Below are 19580 nucleotides of genomic sequence, written 5' to 3'. Positions count from 1 at the left end.
GCTCTTATGTTTTTGGGTATGAATTATAACGATTGATTCGTTTTTCCTTTTGTTTCTAAAACGTATGGGGGCACTAATTTTATAATGTACTATCATAAATTTTTGCTTTTTAATGTAGAAGAAGAATAAGAAGAAAGAAGGGACGTGGTGCCGTACAAAGATGAAGTTGATAATTGTGGTGATTTGAGAAAAATCATTGCATGATTGAAGGCTGTGTAGCGAATATATATTATTTTTCATCAAATAAATTTATACGATTTCAATTATTTAACATGTTAATTTTCTTGACTTTTATTTTTTTAGATACAAGATCGTTTTATGTAATTGGTGTGGACTTTTTTAAAAATTAATTCATATTTTTTTATATTTTGATTATGTTTAATATTTATATTTATATTTATCTAAAATATCGTTTAATTTTGATACTCGCCGTGCATCGCACGGGCGAGCGTACTAGTTGAATTATAATGCTAAAGTAAATTTTTTTTTCTTTGACTTGGGGGAGTTGGGGAGGGGGAGCAGTGAGGTTTGAACCCGGGACCTCACTGTTTACACACAGGAGGTCGCAACGCTTGATGTCCCATTGGGGATGAATATTTTTATTTATTTTTAAAAATAACGAATTATCCCAAGTCAAACATTATCAAAATTTATTTATATTTCAACAATTAATTGAAATCTGCCTTAGTATAATTTTTCGATGCCTAATTTAGAAACAAATCCGCTCCATGCTACACAATTTATAACTTCTACAAAACCTAACATTATTTACAATGACAATAGTAAATACTTAGTTTATTCAAGGGAAAAAAAATATATTAATTAGCCAAATAATTATAATCAATAGCTAATACAAAATTACAAATACTATATCTCAACATTTTGAAAACTAACGACTAGAAAAGCCAAAAACGCTTCCAGAAAAAGTTGAAACAACACGACTTTATATCGCAGCCGAATCTAAAACGAAAGGCGCATTATCGGTTAACAGAGATCTCCACTCTCTCTCTCTCTCTCTCTCTCTCTTAATTGTTCCATGGCAGATCTCTGATTTGCTGATACTAAAGATATTTACGCAATCTCCGGTTCGTGAGCAAAACGAGGTAAAATCGGTGCGCTGCCCGATGATTTCGTTTAATTTTCTACTTTCGAGCTTGCAATCTCAAATTGACTGGCGTGATTTAGTGTTGCCAATTCTCCGCTACTGATCCGGATCGATCCGGCGACAAATGATTGTGTTTTTCTGGCAGGGGATTGAGTTAAACTGAGTTGAACTGAGTTGAAGAAATGGCGGGGGCCGCGGCGGGTGGATTCGTGACGCGAGCATTTGAGTCGATGCTCAAGGAGTGTACTCTCAGGAAGTACACTGCTCTGCAGGCCGCCATTCAGGCTTATATAGGTGCGTTCACGTGAATAGCTTAGATCTTTCTGTAGTATTTTGGATTTTGATGTTGTTTTTTATCGAGTGTTCATTGTTTAGTTTGTTAATGTGTGGAGGGGGGACGGCTTCTAATAGTCGGTTGACTGAATGTAGTTCTGTTTGTTGCTTGAGTTCTCTTAATTATCGCATTATAGAATTTGTTAGGAGCTGGATTAAATGTGAAGTTTCGAGATGAATTACGTATGTAAGTGACTTCACTCGTGTGAAGCTCTTCAATATCTGTAACATCACGATTTTACTGATTTAATTACTTAAAAAGAAGAACCTATATAGGAGAATTCGATTGTAGTGTGATTTCTCATGGTTCTGCAGGAAGCTTATAGTAATTTATGAGCTGGGTTACTATGCTTATAAATTTAGTTGGCAGTATCTGTCAAATATAGGCAACACTGAGCAATAAATTAATATGATTGGAAGAGGCTAGATGGATGAGTTATCTGTGGGTTTTCAGGCCTAAATAACTGATGGCTGTTTATAGATGCTTACAATCATGTGAAATATAGTCCACAAGGATCAGACATATTATATGGCGATGATACTTTAGAGCTGGTTTAATATACGCTTATATGAAAGAAGATTAGTACTATTCAACAGGGTTTCCATGTTGTTCTGTTGGGCCTTCTAGTGCAAACCAAAACCTTTGAAGTAATGCCAGCAGGGTCTTGCGGCTATCAGAGAAAACCTAAAAGACGAATACATAGTATTTGATTAGTTGTAAAAAAGGATTTTGGGTCCTTTGGGGGTACGATAACGAAAATGTATGTGAGAGACGAATCTATGTCTTTGATAACGTAGGATACAAAGTTTTATCGGAGAATGATGGGATGGATTGGGCAATTTGAGATTTGGATGTTTTATCAAGTGTGGCAGTGTGGAAGGAGGAAAAAGTTAGTTGCAGGATGAACAATGAAGAACAAATGACCCTTCCCTTTCGGTGGGTTTCCTTTTTTGAGTTGGTGGGTGCATTACAATTTTACCTTTCCATTTCTTTTCTGCTATCCAATTTTTTGCATTGTCTTTGGAGCTTTGGTGTGCAAGTACTTTTTATTTTACTTTTTTGGTGGGAAATTAATGATGATATGCTAGTACAGAATAGATAAAATTATTAGCTTTCATTGCTGCTTTAATCAATATATATTTGTCTTCAATTGACAGTTACGTTTAAAGCAACTAGCTGCACGAGATAATGGTTTTCATGTCTTTACTCTTTTTAATGTATTACTGTCTTTAGAGACAAAAAGTTGTAGTTATTGTGTCATGTGCTTTAACTTTTCAGACAACGGGAAGGAGTCTGGTCAGCAATCGAACACTGGTGAGAGTAATGAAGCTCAACCAGCAACTTCTAAGAAAAGGTGTTTTAACTACTGTGGGAATAATCTGTATGCTCTTTATTATGTGAAATTTCAACCTTCTCTAAATTATACAGATCATAAATATCAGCATAGAGTAACCAAGTAATCAATTGCAATGTGGGAGTTCAAAGCAGAGTTAGAGATATGAAAAGAATATGCATTGCTGCATTAGAATGACCCAAACATGCATTTAATAAAGAGCGAAATAACAGATTACTGAAACCAATGGGGATGCTGTCATGACATATATACATGCTCGATGTTATTACTTTTTTTTTTCGTGTTTCTCTGATGTGAGAAACCATTGAATGCCATAAATCTCTCTGTGTACTGAGTAGTGTATACATTGTCCATGTTATGAATTTATCAAGTTAATATATTAGGAGATTCTTTGATTGGTTGAGATCTCATTTATTCAATGCCATCCATCATATATTTATCCTGACACCATGGGAATTTTGTGTAGGTCAAATGTGTTTCAGTGGAGTGAGCATGGTTTCTTACTTTTATTTAGAGTCTAGACTAGATGCAGTACTTTTATGGTCATAGATCTTAATGTTGCAAGTATTAACTTCGTTTTACTTCATTGAAAGTAAATTAATATGCCTGATGAATAAATTTCCTTTTTCCCTGTACTGTTTCTTAATCAATTCTTATACATGGTTTAATATTTTTTTGCAACAAACTCGTTGGGTAGTTCTTCTGAGCCTGATAGCGGGGCTGAAGAAGCTGAGATGGGAACTGATAATTCAAATAGAAATCCATCTTCTGTTGAGGAGATAGAACCTGTTGAAAGAACTACAAGCAGCAGTGTATCGATCAGGATGGTCTTGGCAAATGCAGGGCATACTTTATCTGGAGCTGAAGCTGAGCTTGTTCTGAATCCACTTAGGCTTGCTTTTGAAACCAAAAACACTAAAGTTGTGGAGCTTGCATTGGATTGCCTTCATGTATGTTCTCATCTTCTGCATAGTTGTCAACTTAACTTAAGTCCCGTTTAGAGTACAAAAATGATATTTTTGCCACTGATTTGTGTTTCTTTTCTACATATACTATGAGCTTTTCTATATTCCAGCTGTAGGCATGTTATTTGACATTTTACTTCCTATAGGTGGAAAAGAAGAAACTATGATCCCATTTTTCGATCCCATCTCTTTAATCATGAATGTCATACTCTATGTATGACAAGCAGCTAGAAATCCTGCCTCAGTGAATCATGTGCACTAACTTAGTCTTTCCTTTTCCTCTCATCTCATTATAGAAACTCATTGAATACAACCACCTAGAAGGTGATCCTGGTCTTGATGGTGGAAAAGATGCACAGTTATTTACAGACATTTTCAACATGGTCTGCAGGACTGTAGATAATTCATCACCTGACAGGTATGCTTGTTGGCTGATTCAAATTGATATTCTGCACCTTTGGCATTTCCTGAGTATAACCAATGAGGAAATAAAATGCAGTACTACTCTTCAAGTATTGAAAGTGCTTCTAACTGCCGTAGCATCAACAAAGTTGCGAGGTATATCGATTTTATCATCTTTCTTATTGTTGTAGTTGCAGTATACCACAACTCTTATCACCATCTTTGTCATCTTTCCTTCCTACAATACTGAACTCTCTCAATCTGCTTGTTTGGTGCTACACCCGGAACTTCTGGACCTAAAACATCACCAATCGTCCCTCTAAATTGTACAACTAGACCAATCCTTGCTCTTTTCTGAATTGTCCTGCACCACTGAAATGCACTGTGTTACTTATGTTTATGTTCACACTTTTTTTCTTCATCTTCATTGTGATATTCTTGATTTTCTCAAAAGGGGCCAAAATCTATCTTTATGAAAATTTGAAAATCTACTTTGTCAATGGGTTTTGTATCTTGAATTTCTTCTTTATCATAACTGGTTTTAGCATAGTGGATATTTGCCCGCACTTATATAGATCATATGGCACATATTATGTGAATTTGTCATGTAAAAATTTCTATTTGTTGTTGTCTTGTTGAACAATGTTCTCATTCAAAAGGCTAAAAGTTTCCAATCACAGTTGCAAAATCAAGGGCTGGGTATCTAGCGTCTTTCAAAGATGTGTACGGTGTTAATATGTTAAGCCATGAGAACATGGGAGATAAAGATGGGCCTTTCATTTAGGGATGGGTCCATCCCTAAATGAAAGGCCCATCTTTATCTCCCATGTTCGATTTCGATCTCTAATACAATGATTCTTTTATATATAGGTGTACCTTATTTAATCTAATATATTGTTAATTAGGAAGCTGTTTTTTATCTTTCATTGTATTTAGTTGGATCTCTCTTTTGCAGTCCATGGCGAACTGTTGTTGGCAGTCATCAAAATTTGCTATAATATTGCTCTTCATAGGTATGTATTCTTTGAGATGGTGCCATTATCAATTCCATTTGATGCTTTATACTGTGATCATAACATTTTTTTTTTTTTTTTATGTATAAAATCTTTAGCAAGAGTCCTATAAACCAAGCAACATCAAAAGCCATGCTAACCCAGATGCTCAGTATAATTTTTCGACGGATGGAAGCAGATGTGGTATGCACTATGCAGCAAAAGTTTCTCTGAATCTTTATCTTTTTGTTTTGTTTTTCTTCTCCGCATGAGGGATGGGGATGAGTGTTTAATGTAGATAATTACTCTTTGGTGATGCAGGTGTCTTCCAATGAGATTGCAGTAGCTAACTCTGAGGATGGGTTAAAAACTGTGGTTGAAGAAGTGTCATCCAGTGATCATAATGAGCCAACTATTACTTTGGGTGAAACACTATCAATGAAACAGATAAATAGTACACCTGTTGCTTCTGTTCAAGAAATGCAGAATCTTGCAGATGACACTGATATAAAGGTAGGTTAGAACTCATATTGCTCTTTACCTGCCAATACAAACCCTCATGTCCTGTCACTGAAGTTTTTGCATGTTTCCTGTTTCCTGTTTCCGAGCTTCTATCAGATTTATATGCCTGATGATGTTTTTCTGGTGTAGGGTTTAGAGGCTGTTCTCGAGAAAGCTGTGAACCTTGAAGATGGTGGTAAGGCTACAAGGTAGGGTGACATACCAAAGTTGATATTGTTTGTATTGTATAATTGTTCGATTTGTTCACTCTATGCATGCTCAAACAGGGGTTTGCTGTGAGCAACCTTGATATTTGTCTGCATCTTCTGAACTTTACTTAGTACATTTTAATTCTGCAACTTAAAATGTGCTATTTTTGTTAGAGGGATGGTCCAAGAGAACATGAGTGTTGGACAGCGTGATGCTTTACTTCTTTTCCGTACACTTTGTAAGGTTTGTGTTTCTATCATCTTATTATTTTGTAGTTCAGAGTTGTCTGTACCACCAGATTGATCAAATTATAAAAGGTGTTTGCAGATGGGTATGAGGGAGGATAATGATGAAGTTACTAGCAAAACACGCATTCTATCTTTGGAGCTTCTGCAGGTCAGTTCTGCTGATCTCTCTGTACATTGATTATTGCATGCTTGTTCTGGTGGTTTGGAGAAAGGGAAAGGTCTTCTTCTTTTCACTCCATCTCAATGGTTGAGGATTTTCAATGATGCTAACTCTTTGAAACAATATTCTAGAGTACACACTAACTATTTGCCCTTGTTGACTATCCTCCACATAAAGCAATGACTAATTACTTCACTATCTATAAAAGAAAAGTATAGTGCACTTAAGTGGTCAGAAGAGCCAAAACATGTTTTTATTTACTTGTAGAGGGGTTGGTTCTTTTTTTGGGCTTTGTGTTTTTGCAGAGCAGGTTTCTGGTGGCTTTTCCACCTACAGGTGTTGTCTTAGATGACAGCTCTTGCTCAATTGATTTTTGTGTCCACTTTCAAAGCTTGCTTTAAAGAATGTTTGCACTTGCGGAAATTAATTTCAAGCCTCCATCTGTATACCTATGGGTATAGGGTAGCAGTTTGCTGCAGTAACTAGACATCCTTTGCCTTCTAAGTTCTAATTGATGTTACATGTTTTAAGGAGTAATTCTGCTCCATTTTCATCTCTTTCTTGTCCTTCATGTACCCCATTTCTATTTCTTTTTCTCCACCAATCTAATAAAATACTTATTCAAAATAATAGATAATTTGGTATGTTCCACAATTGCTCCGATATAGTTTGTTATTTTGGAGATTATATTCCTAATTGTAGTGGAAGTAGTTGATTGAAGACAGTTTTCTTTCTTGGTAAATAACTACATTTCATGTAATTTGAGCATTAGAATAGTTACCTTGAATTCAAGGTGCCGATTGAGTTGGATACTTTGGTCGGAGTAGGAGTATGATCCTCAGAGATTACTCAAATATTTGTGTTTTTCTTGTATGTATACCTGTTGATGCATAATGCACAATGAATTTATATTGGTTGGATCTTTTAAATTAAAGCAACAGTGGTTCTCTCTACTGCGATAATTTCTGCAATAAAAAGCAGAATATGCTGGCGTCGTGCTAATTTATGATACACAATGAATCCAGGGGTTACTGGAAGGCGTTAGTTACTCATTCTCAAGAAATTTTCAATTTATTGACTCGATCAGAGCTCACCTTTCATATGCATTGTTGCGGGCATCAGTTTCACAATCACCTGTAATATTTCAGGTATCGTGGTTGTTTAGTTCTGGAATTATTCTCTTTTGCTATGTTGGGATGTGTTTTGCAGTACTAATAGGTTTGTGACATTCGTCCCTGTCCCACTTCAGTATGCAACAGGAATTTTTGCTGTTCTTTTGTTGCAGTTTAGAGAAAGTCTCAAGGTATGACTGAATTTCTTTGATTCTTCTATTTGTAAGAAATGATACAATTGTTTGTCAATCAAAATTTATACAAAAAGGATTTCTTTTCACTTGAACTTATCGAGCTGATTGGTTAATCATTACAGGCTGAAATTGGAGTTTTCTTTCCTGTGATTATTCTGCGATCCTTGGATGGTTCAGATCTTAACCAGAAATTTACTGTTCTTAGGTATGCTTTGCCCTTTGAAACCATGTTAATTTGCAGTCATGAACATAATCAGGGAGCTTGGCATTTAGTTTTAGTTGGCATCCTTACCTAGATGATGATCAGTTTGATCTATACTAACTCATTTTGATTTTTGAAATTCTAATTAGTAATTATAAATACTAACATTTTTCCATCCATTCTAATTGCTAGGATGTTGGAGAAAGTATGCAAGGATTCTCAGATGCTTGTCGACCTTTACGTGAATTATGATTGTGATCTTGAAGCACCAAATTTATTTGAAAGAACAGTATGTATATTCTTGAAAAATAAAATACTTTTGTATTTTATGCCATGAACCTCATTCTATGATCTCTTCTTGTTTAGATTGCTACCTTATCCAAAATTGCTCAAGGTACTCAAAATGTCGATCCAAAGGCTCCCACCACTTCCCAGATAGGATCAATAAAAACATCTTCTCTACAGGTATGTTTCGGGCCTTGCAGATCATTTTGACACCTTGTGATATTGTGTGTGTGTGTGTGTTTGTTTGATTTTTTTTTCCTGAATTAATAATGGGAATTTTTTCTTTAACAACACATTTTCATGTTTGCTGATTGGTATTGTTGATATTTTTAGGGTCTTGTGAATGTTCTTAAATCATTGGTGATCTGGGAAAAGTCTCACAGAGAGTCACACAAGCAGAATAAGGGCAAGGAGTTATTTGAGGAAGAAGTTTCATCTAGAGGAAATGATGAATCAAAAACTAGGGAAGATCCATCAAGCAACTTTGAGAAGCTGAAGGCTCATAAATCCACCATTGAAGCTGTGGTCTCTGAGGTGTGTTGATATGCAATTCTTTTGTTTCTGTAAGATGAGGTTAATTGTATAAACATTGATGTCTCCGACATATACCTTTGAGCTCTTTTACTAGGTGCTAACTGCTTGTGTTAAACTTCCACAGTTCAATCGCCATCCAGGTAAGGGAATACAACATTTAATATCCAGTGGACTGGTGGAAAAAACTCCAGTTGCAGTTGCCCAGTTTCTGCGAAATACTCCTAATTTGGACAAGGTGGATATCGTGTTATTCTTTTGTAATCTGTGGTTCTATAGAGTTTGCAGAGAGACGTCTAACTGTTTCATATTCCAGGCCATGCTTGGGGATTACTTAGGTCAGCACGAGGAGTTTCCACTTGCTGTTATGCATGCATATGTGGATTTCATGAACTTCGCTGGTATGAAGTTTGATGTTGCAATTCGTGAGTTCCTTAAAGGATTTCGACTTCCAGGGGAAGCTCAGAAAATCGACCGCATAATGGAAAAATTTGCTGAGCGGTAAGTACTTTCTGTTGCTCCACTTTCCTGTATTGGAAGCATAAACCATGCATGGGGTCCTCCTGCCATATAAGAAGTTTTCCAAACACGAAAAAGAAGTCAAATGATAATGCTATCTCAAAAGAACTTGGATTTTCCTTGGTTCCCAGATATACTGATACCCTTATTTGGTGCTTGACATGCTTACATTTTCATTGATTGTATTAGATCAATAAGCATTGCTTGTTTTGTTCCAAGAATCCTGTTATTTCCAATTTGTTCCTAAACATAACTTTTTATGCCTCCCCATTTTTCGCAAAACAGTAGAAATATCTCTTTCATAAGAAAGCTTTGAAATTCTACATGCCTAATGATGAATCTAGAGAGGATTGTAAAAAATATATGCGACATCAAGTCATTGTGTTGTTTCACTTATGTTGAAAGCACATCTTTTACTAATTTCACAGTTCTGATTCACTGCCATTAGGTTGCTTTTTAGATGCTTCATTTACCGCTTTAGGTCCTTTTCTTTATGGCATATTGTTTTGATTATGTGCTGCTAACATCCTAATTGTATCCTGATTGAGATCACCAGAACTGCTCTTGAGATTGGATATTAGTATTTTTTTTAATTACAGAAAAATATGACTACAATCCCTGTACTAGTATCATAGATGCTAAGATAGTAACCAAACCACAAATGTGCTGCATCTGCCAGTGTTGAGTCATACAAATGCGAGTTGGTAGGAGCTAGTATTTCCATATAATTGACATTGCATTTTTCTTTGGCAGCTACTGTGCAGGCAATCCTGATTTATTCAAGAATGCAGACACAGCTTATGTCCTTGCTTATGCCGTTATAATGCTGAATACCGATGCTCATAACCCGATGGTGTGGCCAAAAATGTCCAAAACTGATTTTGTACGCATGAACGCCATGAATAATGCTGAGGAATCTGCTTCTCCAGAACTCTTGGAAGAGTTATATGATTCCATTGTTAAGGAAGAAATAAAAATGAAAGATGATTCTGCTGGAGTTTTGAAAAATAGTAAGCAAAAGCTGGAAGTTGAAGACAGAGGTCTCATCAATATTCTCAATCTGGCCATACCCAAAATAAGCTCTTCAACCGGCTCCAAACCTGAGAATGATGCAGTTTTAAAGCAGATTCAGGTTATAATAAAGGATCATGGAGGAAAAAGGGGTGTCTTTTACACTTCACAAAGAATTGAACTTGTGCGACTCATGGTTGAGGCTGTGGGATGGCCATTACTTGCTACTTTTGCTGTTACCATGGGTGAGATAGATAACAAACCTAGGGTTAGCCTTTGTATGGAAGGATTTAAGGAAGGTATACATATTACACATGTTCTTGGAATGGACACCATGCGCTATGCCTTTTTGACATCTTTGATTAGGTAATTCTCATTTTACAATTTATTTCTTGTCTTGTAGATTGTGACTTGTATTGTCTCAGATTCTTTTGATGTCTGCAGGAATCTTTTTTTCTTATGAATTTGTCCTCATGCTTACTTTGTTTATATTGGAAATGGTATCATTTCTATAAGTCACCATGGTGTTTACATTTGTGCAACTTGCAAACCGCACCCTCATGCAGTGGGAACAGATTTTGATAGCAAATGAGTTTACTATCTTATAATATGAGGCATTACATGTCTGTTAAGAAAAGCTGCTGGAGTCTGTTGTTTGCTAAGAAATCAGATATTGTAGCTATAAGATAAAGCTTTGATGAAGAAGTTGGCTTGACCACAAAGTTTCTTAACTTTGTAACCATCTGTGCATTTCTACAATGCAATTTGACAAAAAAAAGTTTGTTAAGCATGGACTAATGTTTCTGAAAACAAATTGTAGGTATAATTTCTTGCATGCACCAAGAGATATGCGTGGTAAAAATGTAGAAGCCCTCCGCACTCTACTTGCTTTATGTGATACCGAGATCTATGCCTTCCAAGACTCTTGGTTTGCCATTCTAGAATGCATTTCCCGGCTTGAGTATGCAGTATCATGGCCTGCTATGACTGCAACTATTATGCAAGGATCAAACCAGATCTCCAGGGATGCTATTATTCAATCTCTGAGAGAGCTATCTGGAAAACCAACTGAGCAAGTGTTCGTTAATAGCGTCAAATTGCCCAGTGAGACAGTAGTGGAGTTTTTTACTGCCTTGTGTAGTGTATCTGCAGAAGAATTGAAACAGATTCCAGCTCGCGTTTTTAGCTTGCAAAAGGTTGTTGAAATAAGCTATTACAATATGGCTCGTATACGCATGGTAATTTCTCCACCTACTGAAGTTCACTTACTTTTATCTTGTAGTTGCTACTTTGTTGGGTGACAGCTCAACTTTTTTGGGGACTTCTTATCCATAGTAGTTAGTTTACCTATCTATGATGCTTCCACTTGTTCAGTCATATCTTCAGTATCTGGATGCTTTGCATCTGCATGCTATTACTCTCTCTACACAACATAATTCTGACCTTAATGGAACTGGCTCAGGTGATAACTTGAAAATACCTGTAACCTGTTATTGAAAGCAAAATACTGCAGAAGTGCAATTTGTTATGTCCTATGTAAACAATCACCGTCCATGTTTTGTTAGCTTGACTAAGCTATCTACATTCTCATGCAAAGCAGACTAAAAGTCCAAACATTCTGAGTTTCCATCCGTACTACTTTCATCATTATCAGTACATGGTTCATCTTGTTGCTCACCATCTCATCACTGTACCTAAATTTTAATGTTATGATCATCAGCTCAAGACTGTACCCATATCTTATTGTATCTCGTAAAGTTCCACAGTTACCGTCCAATTACAGTTTCTCACATTACTCTTTTTAATTCGTTTCTTACCATTTATAATTTTTAATTGATTTATTCAGGTTTGGGCTAGAATATGGTCTGTCTTGTCCCATCATTTTATATTTGCTGGGAGCCATCCTGATGAAAAAGTTGCCATGTACGCCATTGATTCTCTTCGGCAACTTGCCATGAAATATTTGGAGCGAGCAGAACTTGCAAACTTCACTTTCCAGAATGATATTTTAAAGCCATTTGTTGTTCTCATTCGAAGCAGCAGGAGTGATTCTATACGAAGGCTTATAGTTGATTGCATTGTTCAAGTATGTCTGCTTACTTTCTTTCTGTCTTTTTTAGCTTTACTGCTGGTCTCAACATTTTGTGTGGGGTAACAGATGATAAAATCTAAAGTGGGAAGCATAAAATCCGGCTGGCGGAGTGTTTTCATGATTTTCACTGCCGCTGCGGATGATGACTTGGAACCCATAGTTGAAAGTGCATTCGAGAATGTGGAGCAAGGTGGGAACCTGTCTTTTCCATGTTTATATTTCTTTTGGAATTACTGTAGCAGTTCTAAAAACTTTTTTTAAAAAGTCATCTGACACTTGAGTAATTGTGCAGTTGTACTGGAACATTTCGATCAGGTTGTTGGGGATTGCTTTATGGATTGTGTCAACTGCCTGATTGGATTTGCCAATAATAAGACTTCCCATCGTATAAGTTTGAAGGCCATTGCTCTGCTCCGCATTTGTGAGGATCGCCTTGCAGAGGTACGCCTTATAATATATTCTTCTTTTGGTCTATTAAGAATCCTTTTTTCTCCCAGGTAATTCGATCATCTCTATTATTTGTTTCTCTAGTTTCATGAGACATGGCAACGTTTGGTGTTTTGAAATATTACATAAGTAGACTGATATGGTATGGCTGCATAGCATATTACCATTTACAAAGTTATTTTGTGTTGGATGAGATTATAAGCATATTCTGGATGTGATTTTGTCACTATCTTCAGATGCTATTTTGATTTGTTGACTATCTTAGAGGTCCCTTTTTCTACTCTCCTTATGCCTGAAATAACTGACGTACGCTCAAAATCCTTCTGTCTAATGGAGATTATTGTAGATCTTGTTAAATAAGTCAAGAATAGAGATATTCACATTTTCTTTTCAATTCTTTAATTTATTTTTGTGTAGAAAATGTTCAAGAAAAGATGTAATCATGACCGGCACATATCCTTGCAGTCTCCTAGTGTGCTTCCTGGTAGAGAATTTTCAAATTTTCAGAAAAAAGAAAAAAACTTAAAACTGGTTATGAATATGTATATCCTATTGCTACTTGTTTTATTTACAAAACATGTTACATAGTACTTTTACAGGCCTTAATATCTGAGTCTGAGATCCTGTTCGTCGTGTCTGCATGACAAGAAAATCTGTGTAGCCAAGTTGTGGTACTCATGTGAGCTCACAATTTTTTACAGAGAATATTTATGGCTTTTATGTTTTCTTGTATCAGGGCCTTATACCAGGTGGTGCTCTGAAACCTATTGACGTAACTGCAGATGAAACTTGTGATGTTACTGAGCATTACTGGTTCCCTATGCTGGCTGGTCTCTCTGATCTGACTTCGGATCCAAGAGCAGAGGTCAGAAATTGTGCGCTAGAGGTTTTATTTGATTTGCTCAATGAAAGAGGCAGCAAATTTTCATCTTCGTTTTGGGAGAATATATTCCATCGGGTATTGTTTCCCATCTTTGATAATGTGAGACATACTGGAAAAGAGAGCACTATGTCATCTGGGGATGAATGGATTCGTGAGAGCAGCGTTCATTCACTACAGTTGTTATGCAACCTTTTCAACACCTTCTACAAGGTAGCCCGTGTACAATAAACAGTTGAAAATATTGTTTCTATTATATATTGTTGTGTCTATCTTGTTCTTCCGCATAGACCTAAATTTATGCTCATTTTTCTAATAAATCAATCTTGGTGTTTGGTTTGAGTGATAACGCATGATTGATAAAATAATCCAACTTAATCAAATTTTGGTTTGCATGATTCGGCCCGTGATGGATAACTCGGCCTTCACTCTACTAATTCAATTGAATTATTATTTATCACCCCAAAGTTGGGTTGATTATTTAATCATCCTCCAATCCATAATGCAAAATTTCAGAAACAACCTCACTAAAATTATTATTGGTTTTGTTTGTCCTCAGTTTTTTGCATTTTTGTCGGATTATGAAAAGGTAAACCTAATTTGTTCTATTGTAGCTTTCTCTCTCTACATTTTAGTCATAATCCTTCAATTTATCCTACACCACAATCAATCAATCCAAACACAACTAAATAATCCTTATGATCCAATCCTACTCTATCCTATCAATTTTATCTATCTTTTCCACCAAACCAAACACCCCTTCTATGTATTAATATTATATCTATGCTAGTGAATAACAAGTTACTATGCGATGCTGAATTTAATCTTGTGATAGCTTAAATCCAGGCCTCTTAATCTGAAATGTCCATGCAATGAAGATTATGTTGTTAGAAAATCTTTTATTTTTTTATTTATAATAAATTACACAAGTAAATAAAGAATTTTAAAGAATGCACGGCAGTGGACTTGAACCCAGGACCTCAGTCCTTGGGCATTAACCACCTACCGTTAAGCCAACACATGCACGCGATATTTTTAGAAAGTCTTTTGTGTGTTACTATGGTTGCATGCCGAAGTGGTCTCATCACGAAACATATCCTGCAAAAGTGAGATAGCTGTATGTAACTGCTTTGTTAGCTCTCCTCATAGTTATAGCAAGGACTTGCTGTTTTCTACTATCTAATTGTGGATCATATGAATTTCTCTGCTTCTAACGTATTCTGCTGATCAATTTAGTTTGAAAGTAAGAGAATCTTTGAAAATGTTTGATGCCGAATTGGTCCCATCATGAAATATGCCCTGCAAAAGTGAAAAAGCTGTATGTTACTGCTTTGTTAGCTCTCCTCAAGTTATAGCAAGGACTTGCTGTTTTCTACTATCTTATTGTGACCGTGTGAATGTCTCTGCTTCTAACACATTCTGCTGGTCAATTTAGACAGAAAGTAAGAGAATCTTTGAAATTTAGGATGTGGGAGGATTTAAGATTAAAGTAGCATCCCGGATCTCCAACAATAGTGAATTTTAGGGGTTTTTTCTGAATGACAGAAAATTGAGTTTTCTTTTGTTTTGCGATTGGTTGGCCACCTTGTCCCCTATTCGTCCTACTTTGGTCTGTTTATGTTATTAATAATAAAGTTTTTTCATATCTAAGACAGTTTTGTGACAATTGGAATCTTGTATGTATGTAGGATGTCTGTTTTATGCTGCCTCCACTGCTGAGCTTACTGTTGGATTGTGCCAAGAAAACAGACCAATCAGTAGTCTCAATATCTCTGGGTGCATTAGTGCATCTTATTGAAGTTGGAGGTCATCAGTTCAGTGATCATGACTGGGATACTTTGTTAAAAAGTATAAGGTGCACATGCATTCTATTTCTCTCTCTCTCTCTCTCTCTCTCACACACACACACACACACACACACAGACACATACACATACACATAAATGGTCATAGACAGATTGTAGTCATGCTGTATATTTTATTTATCTTGTTTTGATATATTGCCAGCCTCATTCCTTCCATTGATGATGTTATTTTTGCCTCTGTTTGTTGATTTTGATCAGGGATGCTTCATACACTACTCAACCCCTTGAGCTTCTCAATAATTTGGGTTTTGAGAATACCAAGCATCATAACGTATTGATAAGAGACTTGGACAGCCCTTCACGAGTACCCGGTGGTAGTTATTTATCTAACCATCATGAAGCTGTCTATGAAAATGGGAGTATAATGGGAAGAGATGCCAGTGTTAATGGAATTCCAGTGGAACCCAATCAAGAAATAGTGCGACCGATGGATATGGAAGGATCTGAAGGTTTGCATCTTGAAATGTATATTATTTTTTCTTAGGTAACTATATGCAGATGGCAACTACCTGTATCAGAAGCTCAATGTTTGACATGCTTTCGGTAGGCACACCATCACCATCTGGCCGGACTAGACCTACTGATGGTGGAGGCCTTCAAAGGAATCAAACACTAGGGCAGAAGATCATGGGAAATATGATGGATAACCTGTTTATGAGAAGTTTTACCTCAAAAATGAAGAACCATACACCTGATGTATCACAACCATCTTCTCCATCCAAGGTTGGTATAGCATGTATAGTTTTAAATATGTATGCATTTGGCGCTATATACTTGCGTACCATTTGATAACTGTATACTCTTGGCAATATTTCTTATAGGGGATTGTAAGCATGTCTTGGTTCTCTACTTTAATGATTAGAGACGGGGTTACAGCTTATTAATATAAGAAAATGGAGCATATAACATATTTGTTATGTTATGTATCCATAAGTCATGGGATAGATCTGTATGATTAATGCCACTTGATTACAAACTCTATGGATGTAATGAAATATTACTGGTCTGGTCATGATTATAGATAACTCATCTACCAAGAGTTTCATTACAAGCCTGTTTCTTACTTTGAAGATAAGCTATTTAAGTGTTCAAATTACCAGTAGCCAGGTATATCATGAGTATTGTTGGCTTTCCTTACCCATTTCCTGCAAAATTACCATGTACCAAATCTATTGCTATTTGGTGTATTTTGTCATGAAATAATAGGTTCATTTTAAAGCACTGGTGATCCACAAAGATATTTTGTTGCATTTATAGTCTTATTGCATTTCTCGGTCGTACCTGCTTTCTAAATAAATCAAAATTGCATCATCTCAGTGAAGTGTCCCTTTTACACGTGTGCACTAATGATAGAAATCTGGCTTTGACTTTTCTTTTTTGTTTGGTCTGTAGCTTCCTGATTCTATTATGGAGTCTGATTCCAGAGATGACGAAGAAAGTCCTATCTTGGGAAAAATTAGGAGTAAATGCGTCACGCAGTTGTTACTGTTGGGTGCAATTGATAGTATTCAGGTATTAAAATCAGTTTCTTGGGCATTTTGTTTTGGAATTAAGTGCCTTTTTGTTATACTTTTGAGTCTTTGACTGAGCTGATTTTTATTTCTGATTTTGGTCCCTATTCTCCATTGCTATTGATTCTTGAAAAGTCTACTGTGCTTACTTCTGTATCGATTTCTTAAAGCTATATCATCCAGCAGACTTGCAAAATTGTTAAACACATCATCAACTCTTTATTCGTATGATTTTTTTTTTTCAGATTGTGTGGAGTTCATAAACTCTAACTTCTTCCGTACCTTAATGTTACTTTTATCGGCATGCTGAGGAAGATGACATTAACTTGCTAAGATGCTCTGAGAATACTGTTTATTTTACTTTCTCTGACATGTTAACCTTGCAGAAAAAGTTCTGGAACAAGTTGAATATGCAGCATAAGATCGCCATTATGGAGATTTTGTTCTCTATCCTCGATTTTGCTGCCTCGTACAATTCTTTTAGTAATCTCAGATTGCGAATGCACCAAATTCCTGCAGAAAGGTTGGTTGATAGTGCCTCAACTTAAACTATATATTGCATGCCTCAACTTAAATATATATTGCATGCCTTGGTTGATTGTGATTTTTCCTGAATAGACTGCCACTGAATCTTCTCCGTCAAGAGTTGGCTGGAACATGTATCTATTTGGATATCCTACAAAAGACCACGTCTACAGTTGATATGCAGAAAGAGGAAGCTACAAAAGAAGATAAAATTGAAGGAATTGCTGAAGGAAAGCTTGTATCTTTTTGTGAGCAGGTGCTGAGAGAGGCATCTGAATTTCAGTCTAGCATGGAGGAGACATCTAACATGGATGTTCATAGAGTTCTAGAACTTCGTTCTCCAATTATTATCAAGGTACGAGTTATGTCATGTATAAGATGTGCGGAAATGTGCATGTCATCGTCATGGTTTCTTGCATTTAGTTCTTGGGGAAGCTGGTCAAGAATATTGGCGCCTATATCTTGAAATTGAGTTCTTGTTATTTATCATGTATTCAATATATTTTTACTATATATCCCATCTTAAATAGAGGATAGCTATCGAAATCTGGTTTGAAAACGTTTTCCATGCCTCAAAGATTTTGTTATGAACATGCAAGGAAAGCTGCAGCTTTTCATTTGAGGACTTTTTATCTATCACCCTGCAAGGTGAGATTTTTGAACTGAAACATACTAAGCTTGACTAATCATATTCCAGGTGCTAAAAGGCATGTGTGAAATGAATGCCCGGGTTTTCAGAAGTCACCTGAGGGACTTCTATCCTTTGATTACGAAACTCGTCTGCTGTGACCAGGTAAACTCTGAGCCTTACATGAGTTTTACTAGTTCTGTGTGTGTGTGTGTGATTGAGAGAGAGATGTGATATTCACTCGATAAGAAAAAAATTCCCTTTTTCAGATGGAAGTTCGTGGTGCCATCACCGATCTTTTCAAGATGCAACTGAGGACGCTGCTACCAACCAGCTGAAAGAGTGATATCCTGTTTCTAGCATTCATGCAACGAGCCCCTTCATCATATGTAAGTTCGTGGTGCCTTCCAATCCTTTCCTAGGTATGCTGTTGAGTCGCTGTTAACATAGGATTTCTTGTTGTAGATAAGATCGGAGAGTTGTCTCCTCTCTGATGGATTTTACTTTGCGGCTATTTTGCTTCCATATTTCGGCTTTTTATTGGCTCTGCACTATATATAGGTTAGGAAGAAATTGGAGTTAGATGCACATTATCGTGTCATTTTTTTGAATGTTTTAGCTATTTTGACTATCTTTTTTGTAAAATTTTGTAGAATGATGAATATAGCACTCGACTCTACACATTTGGAGGCTGATTTCTTTTACAAACATTCATCTTGATGTTGTCCACTGTAATGCTTTAATGATTAAGCTACAAACGTTTTATAGGAGATACAGACAGATTGGCTAGTGATTTCTCTCTCTCTCACACACACACACACAGATTGGCTTGTGATGTGAATTCTTTTCTGTCTCGGGGATTTGACATGCCATTTATAACCTTTTTTTTGTGCAGTTTTTCCAACCACATACTATTTTAACATTAGCAATGTGTTGTTTAACCGTCGGGCTTGATTTCCACTAATGTCTCTCAGGTCGACTTACCAAGTGAGCGACTATTGCGTCATAAGCCTAATTTCTGTTGCAAATTGTGTTAATTTTCCAACTTCGGTGTTATGATGGAAAGATGGAAAATTAAATCATATTGATTCAATATACATACCAAGGAATAAGTTGACCTTGGAAAAAAGAAAACGAATTGACAGTCACTGATCGAATTGTGATATGTTTCCTAAACTGTGTTAGGGTATGGGCCTATGCGCTTGGACCTCCACTTCAAAAATGGGTCCATTGAGGAAGACTAGCCCAGGCCCACACATATTTATAACTGATAATTATTTGGTAAATGTTGAGCATTTGAAGATTTGAATAATTCTAATGATTTCAGCACTGGATTAAATAGAATTAGTCTCATGATATTGTGTTCGGTTGAGTGACTATGATTCAATATTCAGTCTAGAGATAGTGCCATGTAAGACTAGTCTTGCTTTATAAGTTTTGGCTTTTTCCCTATGATAAAATTAATTTCAGATTATCTTTGATCTTAAATAACCGAATGTCCCTTTAA

The 19580-nt window shown here is 36.1% G+C and overlaps 1 protein-coding gene across 6 annotated transcripts; it reads left to right on the top strand.

Moving 5' to 3' along the window:
• The first annotated feature begins 957 nt into the window (after window positions 1–957).
• LOC131001887 (brefeldin A-inhibited guanine nucleotide-exchange protein 5-like) lies at window positions 958–19547 on the top strand. Of its 6 annotated transcripts, none has more exons than XR_009094052.1 (35): window positions 958–1103; window positions 1251–1399; window positions 2718–2793; window positions 3491–3743; window positions 4055–4176; window positions 4258–4316; window positions 5116–5173; window positions 5272–5356; window positions 5474–5665; window positions 5804–5862; window positions 6037–6106; window positions 6191–6259; window positions 7297–7419; window positions 7521–7574; window positions 7700–7782; window positions 7972–8068; window positions 8146–8244; window positions 8398–8598; window positions 8723–8833; window positions 8912–9096; window positions 9868–10491; window positions 10946–11363; window positions 11972–12211; window positions 12284–12407; window positions 12510–12658; window positions 13401–13757; window positions 15233–15399; window positions 15608–15858; window positions 15957–16132; window positions 16802–16921; window positions 17307–17443; window positions 17539–17800; window positions 18143–18238; window positions 18343–18462; window positions 19259–19547. XR_009094052.1 is itself a non-coding variant. In XM_057928522.1 (34 exons), exons 2-34 carry the CDS (start codon window positions 1288–1290, stop codon window positions 18409–18411), a joined length of 5298 nt encoding a protein of 1765 aa, XP_057784505.1. In that variant the 5' UTR covers window positions 958–1103; window positions 1251–1287; the 3' UTR covers window positions 18412–18866. The 6 variants fall into 6 exon arrangements, 1 of the variants encoding a protein (XP_057784505.1); XR_009094053.1 differs by lacking the exon at window positions 19259–19547 and adding an exon at window positions 18544–18866 and having other exon boundaries at window positions 17313–17443; XR_009094050.1 differs by lacking the exon at window positions 19259–19547 and adding an exon at window positions 18727–18866.
• The last annotated feature ends 33 nt before the right edge of the window (window positions 19548–19580 follow it).

This window comes from Salvia miltiorrhiza, chromosome 8, assembly GCF_028751815.1.
Source record: "Salvia miltiorrhiza cultivar Shanhuang (shh) chromosome 8, IMPLAD_Smil_shh, whole genome shotgun sequence".
NCBI classification, from domain to species: domain Eukaryota; kingdom Viridiplantae; phylum Streptophyta; class Magnoliopsida; order Lamiales; family Lamiaceae; genus Salvia; species Salvia miltiorrhiza.
Note: the sequence above shows the minus strand (reverse complement) of the source record. Positions and strands in the feature narration are given on the sequence as shown.

Coding starts and splice junctions, on each gene's coding strand:
- LOC131001887 (XM_057928522.1), top strand. CDS start 1,288: ATGGCGGGGGCCGCGGCGGGTGGATTCGTGACGCGAGCATTTGAGTCG. Junction 7,783..7,971: donor CAGAAATTTACTGTTCTTAG/GTATGCTTTGCC, acceptor TCTAATTGCTAG/GATGTTGGAGAAAGTATGCA. Junction 17,801..18,142: donor GTTCTCCAATTATTATCAAG/GTACGAGTTATG, acceptor ATCATATTCCAG/GTGCTAAAAGGCATGTGTGA.